The sequence below is a fragment of the Morone saxatilis genome, unplaced genomic scaffold (assembly GCF_004916995.1).
Source record: "Morone saxatilis isolate NCDOM2014 unplaced genomic scaffold, NCSU_SB_2.0 Contig9, whole genome shotgun sequence".
Taxonomy (NCBI): Eukaryota; Metazoa; Chordata; class Actinopteri; family Moronidae; genus Morone; species Morone saxatilis.
Window position 1 is genome coordinate 12493441 of NW_023340268.1, and position 9781 is coordinate 12503221.

A 9781-nucleotide genomic window follows, 5' to 3' on the forward strand; every position below is an offset into this window, starting at 1 on the left:
TATAAGAAACAGGATAGCTGTAAACAATATCTGGATTTGAAGAGGGATAGCAACTTGCTGCCGTATTGCTTACACCTATCTGGTTACTTATGATGTGTAAACGTCTCCCTCTGAGGGGGAGCTAGAGGTTACTTCAGGACAAGTGTGGCTTTATCGTCTGATTTTTGTTTGCAGCACTTTCATTGTTGACCAATTTAGATTTGTAAAGCTTGATAGGAGGTTTTAATGTGCCTCCAATGACATGGGGAGATAGTAGGAAGAACATTCCTGAACTTAAATGGATGAAGGTTTCTATAATAAGTGTTAGTAAGTGTTATTAAAAGATACACAGCTGGAAGTCTGTCACTCCATCTGTTGCTACCCACTTCTCCTTTTTGCGTCTGTCTGATAGCTGCAGTGTGTGTGACTGTAGATGTGCGTCTGAGCCGTGTAGTCGTCTCAGCTGTGTTTATGTGATTTATGTTTCTTGTGTTTTTTCTTCTTTTTGTCCTCTTTGTCAGGAGAGTGGTCGCGGCGCCTGCTCTTGGATTTGCATTCGCTACTGCTGCTGCTGTCACTCTCCGAGTCCTTCCTCTCCCTCTTCCTCTTCTTCTTCATTTTCTTCTCCTGAAGGACGAACATAACAAGAGAACTTGTTTTGTGCGGCAATAAAAAGGAACTTGAACAATGAGAACGCAGAAATGGGTGAATAAGCAGACTGCAGTTTCAGTACCTTCAAAAAAACAATCACTAAACAAATATTTCTCATTATAGCAGCACAAAACCATATTGTACTCTTTCAAAACAACCCTTTTGACAGTTCCCATGAAGCAGTGTTAGCAAACACAGACATCCATGGTCAGACGAGTGGGTTTTGCATCAGATGACGCACAGCAGAGAGAAACAAAAAGAAAGATGGAGCTGGGGAAAAAAAAAGGAAGTGAGAGCCACGCAGGAAATTAGCTGCCACACACTGACCTTCTTTTTCTTCTTCTTTTTGTCTGAGTCTTGCTGGGGTGCAACTGTGGCGCTCTGCTGCTGTTGCTGCTGTGGCTCTTCATCGCCCTCTTCAGGCAAAAGAGCGTACTGCAAGCCCGGAGCAGAGAAACAGTCCTTTGTAAAATGACCTGAAAAGAGTCATGATTTAGTAAAACTGACGCACAGATTTATAGTGATTTCAAGCAAATGTCCCAGTAGAAGGTTGTGGGAACCAAATGCAGTCTGTGTTTTATGTAACTGTTGTTTCATTTTGTTGTTGTACCCTTGCAGCCGCACTTTGAGCATGTTGTGTTGAGCACAGCCTCCAGTGTGATCCTGTTGCCTGTGTGATCTCTAAACTGCTTACGTCTCCTGGAATCCTGCCTATAATCACAGAGAGACCATGATGACACACACTTGTCTACCATATATGACATATGACAAAATAAAACTGTAAGCACTTACTCTGCCATAACATTGTTTGGGTCCAGGTCCCGTCCTGTTCCCTGATTGACAGCTTTCATCGAGAAGGACAACTTCACCTTGTCATCCCGAATCTGAGAGACAGGGGGGCAGAGTTGCAGTCATCCTGAAACAAGACAGTCTGTGTGTGTGTGTGTTGTTACCTCTTTCCCAATGACTTTAATCCACACCTGTTCCCCCATATCGACAATTTCTGAGGCACTCTCAACCCGCGTGGCTGACATTTCACTCACATGTACCAGGCCTGAATGTGTCAGAGAAAAGTACAGATATCGATGTAATAAATACATATTTTAGATTTAGACACACAAAAAAGGTCTTTATTTTTAAGATTTTAACATTCTGTTTTCTTATTAGAAATCTTTCAGACACAAAAAATAAAATAACTAATTATTATTTTCATAGGATGTCAATGGGTGCTGAATTTATCCCAGGAAACTCTGCTCAGTCTGCCCTCTGGTGGTGAAAATGAGATGTTCTGTTTGACGTGCTGGTCAAGAACAATTGTGCCTCAACAAATCATATGCTTCGTATCACACCGTAATCTATATGTAAATAAAGATATGAGATATCATCAATCTATTCCACTTCTTAACAACTCTGCCCTACCCCAAACCCGTTCTACACTCCCTTTCTCGACATGCACATTATGTTGGATTTATTTTCTTAGGAAGTCAGTGTCTGGAAAAAACTAAATTAATCTTAATGGCGAGTGTACTAACATCATCTGTTAGATACTGTGTTGTGCCCTCAAATTGCAGAATGCCTGCAACTTAAAAACAAACTGATAATAATTAAAACTCTTCCTGCAATCAGAGAAGGAATTCTGTGGAAATATTGAAACCATACTCTCGTAGCATCATGTAGCTTAGGTGCCTTGCTGTCTCTTCTCCTAACTCTGGCTGAGACAGCACTGGCACAGACTGCGGAAACACTATGCACTAGAGTTTGGGAATGAGGCCTGGTTCCTGCCTCCTCTGCTCTCACTCGGCATTGTTTTCAGCTCTGGACAAAGTCCCATTTCTGACTCAGTGCTTTTACCTGCAGGTGTTGAGTTTGCATCTTCCTGCCACTGCACAATTCTCAATTTATAGGTTTTCTTATAATTGTCCATTTTACTTTAGGTTTAACTGTTTCACCCAATGCAAACTCTACAATATTTTCATAATAAGGTTTTCTGATTCTTATTATGTTAGCCTTTGCATCTCTGCTTCTTACTCTCTTGTATTTTGTGGTGTTTCTGCTTTCTTTTACTGCACTATTTCATCACTTCACTTAGTTTGTATCTTTGATGTTATGTGTGCACTAAAAGTCTACACAGATAAAAAGTATATCTCGTTCTTCTTCACTTTTTTTTTTTTTAACCAACCTTCCTTCTTGTATCCTGGCAGTCTGACAAAGGCTCCATAGGTCTGCACAGAGACCACCTCACCCTTGGCAATACTGTACAGTGGTGGCAGACCATCCAGTCCAGCAGGCTCTGGTGCTTGGCCATCACTGTCAGACATGATCCCAGTTGAGGTGGAGCACAGGTATCAATGCGTGGATCTAGAAGATTGATAATAAGACAGATTTTTATTATTCGGAGTATCATGAAATAGAAAAGCAATGAATTGTTTTAATGCTGAGATTTAAGGTTGTTTTTGTCCATTGGAAATCCTGTAGATGAATCCAACAGTTAGGTGTTTGGGGTCTACTTTAAGTCTCTGTACATGTTGCACTTATCAAGATACTTTGTATAAACGGGTCTATAAGAAACTTCTTTAACATTGTTGAAAAAAGGCAGTTTCACCAGAACCTCTTAGAACCTGATTAATGCCAGCAGAACTGGCATTAAATATGGGTTATATTTCAAACAGTGTAATAGGGACACTGTACTACTTAGTCTTAAAGTCTTATAATGTATACATAATAATGTAAGTCACTTGTAAGTTTTATAAATTGTTCAACAAAACAATTACATCCTGGATAAGATGAAAGGGTCTAAGATTTATATGTGTATTAATATGAATTAAACATATATGCAAGTAATATTTCACAGAAAAAGGTTTAAAAAGAAGAAAAAAAGGTCTTTAAAGAAATATTTTGACTAAATAGGTCAAATACCACAATGTCTCTATGTTTTGTTGTATAATATATACTGCAAAAACATTTGGTTAAACTGGGATTTAAAAAACGATGGCTGTAGAGACCTTCTGGTGACTTTGAAGGCACCTTAACAGCATGTAGTTAAATTCAAAATAATATGAAATGTCCAGTGGTTAGATCCCTCTTTGATTTTTGACACTTTTAATGTGTAATCTCTCTCTTCCACAGATTATTCTTCTCGCTGAGTCCTCTCTAAAATACAGCTGCTTACCGAGACTTTATTTGTATAAGACTCAGAGGGTAAAATATGTGCACAAACTGTTGGATAGAATAAAAAAACAAAGTGCAGTGGGCTGTGTTAACTTTGCAGATACAGATAAAGTAACAGTGGCTTAGTCTGAATAGTAGCAGTGAGGCTAACGTTAGCAGGTTATATTAAAGCGCTGTCCTCTAGCTGGTTAATCCGATAAAAAACACATCAACAGGATAACTAATCCATCTGTGAAGTATAAATCCCCAAATCTAACATTATAAACAGTCCATAATATAGCTTTAATTTAGTATAAAATGTTAAAAAATAAATAAAGATATTGTTACCTTTCGTATTAGCAAAGCTGCGTCCTTTTCACATCCGGGTCATCTGAGTTTAACAACAAGCCGAGTAACCAATCATCGCAGCCGTCGCAGCTCCGACCAATCACAGGCCTCATAGCCAGCGGAAGTGCTCCTCCTCTGTTCTTCGTTGGTGCCTGGTCGCTCGACGTCCCTCCACGAAACACGTCCATTCATTTTTGTAAATCGTAGCATTAAAATAAACACTTTAGCTGTTTTTTTTTTGTTATCTAACTCGGGATGATTGAACCTAAGAAGAGAGTGGCGGACATGGCGGTGGTTCCTGCCGCCGTGAAGCGGCCGCGGACGGAGCTGGTGGCGGCAGCCCAGTCCCAGCAACTCGTGGCCACGGTACGGAGAGTACTCCACTACATGAGATAAATATATATATAAACTGTTAGAAAAGTGCTTACAGCAACTTGTTAGTGGCGACTCAAACTTATACACAGTCATTAACAACTGCACATTTACCCAACATGTTCCTGAGTGGACTAACTGGACTAGAAATTGTTTATATTTGCTTAAACGGGACGAGGTCGCCAACTCAACGGATAAACAGGAAGAGAGGAAAAACATTACAGTAACGACAAAGCAGGAATTACTGATCAAATTTAACATCCAGCCATGCTCAGATTGGACTGGACAAAGCATTGATATTCAGATTTATTATCGGAAGGGATTTTAACGATTCTACTTCTCCCTAAGTAATTTCTGTGAGTCCCAAAAATGCAGTTTTCAGTTTAATGTGAACATCAACTGCATCTTAAACTTATGTGAGACACTAATCCTGCCAAAAGAAGGTCCTCTTGTTATTGTCATATACACTCAATTGCCAGTTTATTAGGTACACCAAGCTAAAACTAATGCAGCCTAATGGAGCACTCTTGCAATAGATTTCAGTTTTGTTGACACTTTTATTCAATTTTTAAAGTTATATAGTTAACTAACTATAACTACTGTAGTTATAATTATAGTTTGTGGGCTGTGGTTTTTACATGAGACTTTAAGTTCCATGTCAAATTCCTGCAATTCTTTATAATGCCTTCTTATTATCATCTCGTCCACTGTGATAAACATCAGCTGGATAACTTATACTAATAGATTTTATTATTATTATTATTATTAATCACTAATATTGATTCTCTCCCCAGGTCATACTGTTTCTAAATAACCTCAAACATATCTTTGGCATTTCTGTACTAACATTTCTAACTTATTTACTGACACATATGCTGACACCATGGATAAACTAATATTGGGCTGTCAGGCTTTAATGCTGAAAGAACAGTTTCTCATTGTTCTACAGTATTATGTATTTAATTCACACAGCCACTATAATTCACCATTGATGTGTGTCTCCCATAGGGTCCCCCACGCAGCTCCAGCCTGCAGGCTCCCATTATGCTGATGTGTGGCCACGAGGGCGAGGTCTACTGCTGCAAGTTCCACCCCAATGGAGCCACGCTGGCCTCCTCAGGATTTGACAGGCTCATATGTAAGATATTAACAATTAAACTAGTCCAAACAGCAGACAATCTGACACACACATCCTTATTAAAACATATTAATACTCCCAGATACTCGTGAGTAACTTACACTGTGTTTCTTTCCTGCAGTGATGTGGAATGTGTATGGAGATTGTGACAATTTTGCCACTCTGAAGGGCCACAGTGGAGCAGTGATGGAGCTGCACTACAACACAGATGGCAGGTATGAACGATCAGTGATGAAGTTAAACGTCGTACGTATACTCTGATGGACACGCAAAATAATAAACTACATTCAATTATGAATAGTATACATTTAAAGTTGTAAATGAACAAATCAAGGGAATCATTTAGTGTAAGTAGGTATGGACAATATAGCACTGGTTTCTTCTTGATTCAGTGGGTTGCAATGGTAGGGGAGATTTCAACGATATTACACAACTATTATTATTATTTTTATTATCAGTTACAATGATCCTTAAAGCAATGCTTTATTATAATTTCACAAAATATTATGTCCTGAGAGACATGAAACTTGATATAAACCACTAATATGGGAGGATTAAATACCGTAGATAACCAAATGTACGTAGGTATGATAACCGTCAATTTTCATACCATGAACATGGTACTGCTGTAGTGCTGCAGTCCAAACCAAATGACCAAGCAAACACGACTGTTTACTCTAGTTTCTGTCATCAGTGGAGAGATTTCTCACTTTTTCCCTTTGTTCCAGTTTACTCACTGGCTGTAAATAATTAGCACAAGACATAACAGACGTCATCCTTTGTTAATCCAGCAGGCTGATAAATGTGTCTAAAACAGCGTCGACCAACTGTGTTTTCTTGCCGTGCATTATTTCAGCATGCTGTTTTCGGCGAGCACAGACAAGACTGTGGGTGTGTGGGACAGTGAAACAGGCGAGAGGATCAAGCGCCTGAAGGGCCACACCTCCTTCGTTAACACCTGCTATCCGGCCCGCCGAGGGCCTCAGCTCATCTGCACCGGCAGCGATGACGGGACAGTCAAGGTGAGATTTTAGCTGCCAATTAGGGTTAAATCATTTAATTATCTGTGTAGATGTTGCATGATATTTGTTTGGAATTGTTATGTTCTGTTACTAATTCCTCTCAAGTACTCAAGTTCAGTTGTTGGTCTGATCAGGTTCTTGTTTCTGTATGTGTTTGTCACTGTGGTAGCTGTGGGACATTCGTAAGAAAGGAGCCATCCACACTTTCCAGAACACCTACCAGGTGCTGGCGGTGACGTTCAATGACACCAGTGACCAGATCCTGTCAGGAGGCATCGACAATGACATCAAGGTACAGAAAACCTGGAAGTTGTTACACTGAAAAGGATAATGTCCTGGAATATAATTTTCTTTCAAAATGATTTAAAAAATTCAAATTAGCTGTTAAGACATATACATATTGTTGTTAGTTATCTCCAACAATAAATTGGCAATAGTAATTTCAAACATTTTAGAAAGCGCCTGGGACATAAGGTCGTTCACTGACTGCTGTTGCTGGTAATTTTCCATTTATCATCCAGCTCCACTTGCAGATAATGATCATGAAAAGTCTGCAATCTACTTAGGGATGAGAATTGATACAATTTGATCGATATAATAACATTATCGAATCTTACGATTCTTTGTTAATTCCCTTATTGATTCCTGATCAATTATCTCTGTGGAATAAAAGCAATACACGGGGACCAACTCCATATCTGAGTCAGTGCCTTGGTCAAGGGCAGGAATTGATAAACTTGATGACATACCATTCAGATGGATCAGACCGTTTGGAATTGGTCCTGGATTCCCATCCATACATCTCCTGTGGCAAAGTCATGGAAATAGGTCAATAGAATAGAGCAGGAACTCTGTGGGATCTTTACCAGGTCAAAATCCTCCTCTTAGCATTGCTCTTTTTATTCATTCATTCGGTAGATAGAAGACAGCATGGCCTGCATGGTGCAAGAAATTATATCTGTGGTTTAGATTGGAATATATCAGCCAATCTGACCACCCACTACAGAAAAGTTTTCTTTTCTTTTCCTCGATATAGTTGCAAACTGTAATCAGTCAAATCAAATTTAACTGTATTGTCAAAAGATGGAAATGTATTTGGTCTAAAAGTACACAGAATCAGTACAAAACTACCACAAAGTACCTAATTTATGAAGTTTTTTTAAAAGTCTGACAGTAAGATTAATTTTATTGTCTCTTTTTGTATCTTGTTTTATATTTTACTGTGTTTAATTGTTATGCACCAACTTACCAAAGGAAATTCCTTATATGTGAAAACCTACTTAAAACCTGATTCCGATTAAAGACAAATTATATCATTATAAGTCTTGTTATAGATTATAAGAATTGCTGTGAATATTAAATATGGCAACAAAGCATTGCTCACATGTCTGGTGAAGGCGAGGAGTTCTGTCATTTAGGATTCAGCGTGTCTCATTTACTGTGAAATTATGTCATCATGAAGCCAAGGACCAGTATCTGTTGTTGGTAAAACACATTGCATTTTTCATTTGGGTTTCAGCAGAATAAGGTATTTAGCAGTATTTAGCTCATTGTCAGTGTGCTGCATAAATGCCTCCCTCAGGTGCTGCTAATCCCATGAAATGGTAAATGCTTTGCTACAGTACATCCTCTTCACTCTTGCATCTTTTATAATGATGTTCAAGAATTGCTCTGGTTTTTTGTCCTCATTCTGCTACCTACTTCTTCCACAAACCCCGCTGCAGGCTCCTTTGTGATTTTGCAGTTGAAATGTTGTGTTGTAGTGTGTCCATGTCCCGTGAGAACATTTTTATTCATGATTAATGTAATATTCAACAGTAAATTACACATTAAAAAAACGTAACTTTCCTGAGACCAATCGGCAGTGATGTGGTCTCTAAGGTCTGTTTCTTCCTTACTGATGTCCTCTTTTGTTTTTTTTAACTAAAGTATGAATAAAAGACGACAAAAGACAACAACTCTCATAGCAGCAGTGTCAGCATTCATTGTGTGGATGCTAACATCGTTATAGTTCTTGTTCTTGGTGTGGACGGCCCTTTTAGACTCTAGTCACAATCTTGAGAACTGGTTCTTTGCCTTTGGATATTGCTACAGCTCAAGCCTGCTCCTTTCTCTTTACATATAGGCCTATATACTGTGTCCTTTTTGTATAAACCCTGTTAAAAGGTGTCCTTTGTGTTGCGCAGGTGTGGGACCTGAGGCAGAACAAGCTGATCTACAACATGCACGGCCACGGTGACTCAGTAACTGGACTCAGCCTGAGCTCTGAGGGATCATACCTCCTCTCAAACTCCATGGACAACACAGGTAGGATACTTGTATGTATATTTACAGCACCAGAAACGCCCTTTCTCGGGTCATAACACTGAAATTTATGTGGCCGAATCTTTCTGTGTCTCTGTGTAGTGCGAATTTGGGATGTCCGACCATTCGCACCCAAGGAGAGGTGTGTGAAGATTTTCCAGGGAAATGTTCACAACTTTGAAAAGGTAACATAAATAACTTTCTGACCCGCTTTGTAGTCCAGGGTGTATTCGAACCTAATGCCCTGATATTGCTTTCCATTGTTGGAAACATCCAGGGTGAGGGATTGGATACATTTGGAAGGCAGAAATTATGTTTGCCACCTAGCAGAATCTAGTCACTGTGCCAGATTTTCTTTTCCTGAAAACGCATCAAAACTTTTCACTTTCTGACATGCAATAAACAGTACATTCATCTTGTGAACTGATAGTGAGTCTAACTTTGTGCTTAGGCGACTAACAGCTGCAATCCTGCTGGCGGTGTTTATGCCTGTTGTCGGCCACGGTTGCATGATATCACCTTTTATCCTCTCCTGCCTCTCCCACCATCACTGTGCTGTCCTTTCTAATAAAGACGTTAATCTTTCCTCTTATTACTGAAACAGTAGCTCACGTGTAGACTGGCTGTGTCATGTTGCTAATGCACTTTCTAACATCTGTTCCTGTCTTTCAGAATTTGCTGAGGTGCTCCTGGTCTACTGATGGCAGTAAGATAGCTGCAGGCTCAGCCGACAGGTGAGAAAAACACAAACCACATTTACATGCAAGATGAAGGTTTATTTAGTTTTGGGAAATTTTATTTTGATATATATATATATATA

At 39.2% G+C, this 9781-nt stretch overlaps 2 protein-coding genes across 2 annotated transcripts in view; one reads left to right on the plus strand and one right to left on the minus strand.

Annotated features, from left to right (window-relative positions):
- Nucleotides 1-97: 97 nt before the first annotated feature.
- zcchc17 (zinc finger, CCHC domain containing 17) lies at nt 98-4216 on the minus strand. The gene is made up of 7 exons (XM_035680866.1): nt 4126-4216; nt 2810-2988; nt 1584-1684; nt 1423-1514; nt 1241-1341; nt 958-1106; nt 98-606 (listed from the first exon to the last, which is right to left on the minus strand). The coding sequence occupies exons 2-7, from the start codon at nt 2946-2948 to the stop codon at nt 439-441; spliced, it is 750 nt and encodes a 249-aa protein (XP_035536759.1). The 5' UTR covers nt 2949-2988; nt 4126-4216; the 3' UTR covers nt 98-438.
- Nucleotides 4217-4257: 41 nt separating this feature from the next.
- The window catches only part of snrnp40 (small nuclear ribonucleoprotein 40 (U5)), a 6660-nt gene continuing 1136 nt past the window's right edge, over nt 4258-9781 (plus strand). The window contains exons 1-8 of the mRNA XM_035680865.1: nt 4258-4491; nt 5506-5635; nt 5757-5850; nt 6492-6657; nt 6827-6949; nt 8844-8964; nt 9064-9146; nt 9634-9695. Of these exons, the coding sequence (XP_035536758.1) occupies nt 4381-4491; nt 5506-5635; nt 5757-5850; nt 6492-6657; nt 6827-6949; nt 8844-8964; nt 9064-9146; nt 9634-9695 (890 nt within the window). The 5' untranslated portion in view covers nt 4258-4380. The remainder of the gene's footprint in view (nt 4492-5505; nt 5636-5756; nt 5851-6491; nt 6658-6826; nt 6950-8843; nt 8965-9063; nt 9147-9633; nt 9696-9781) is intronic.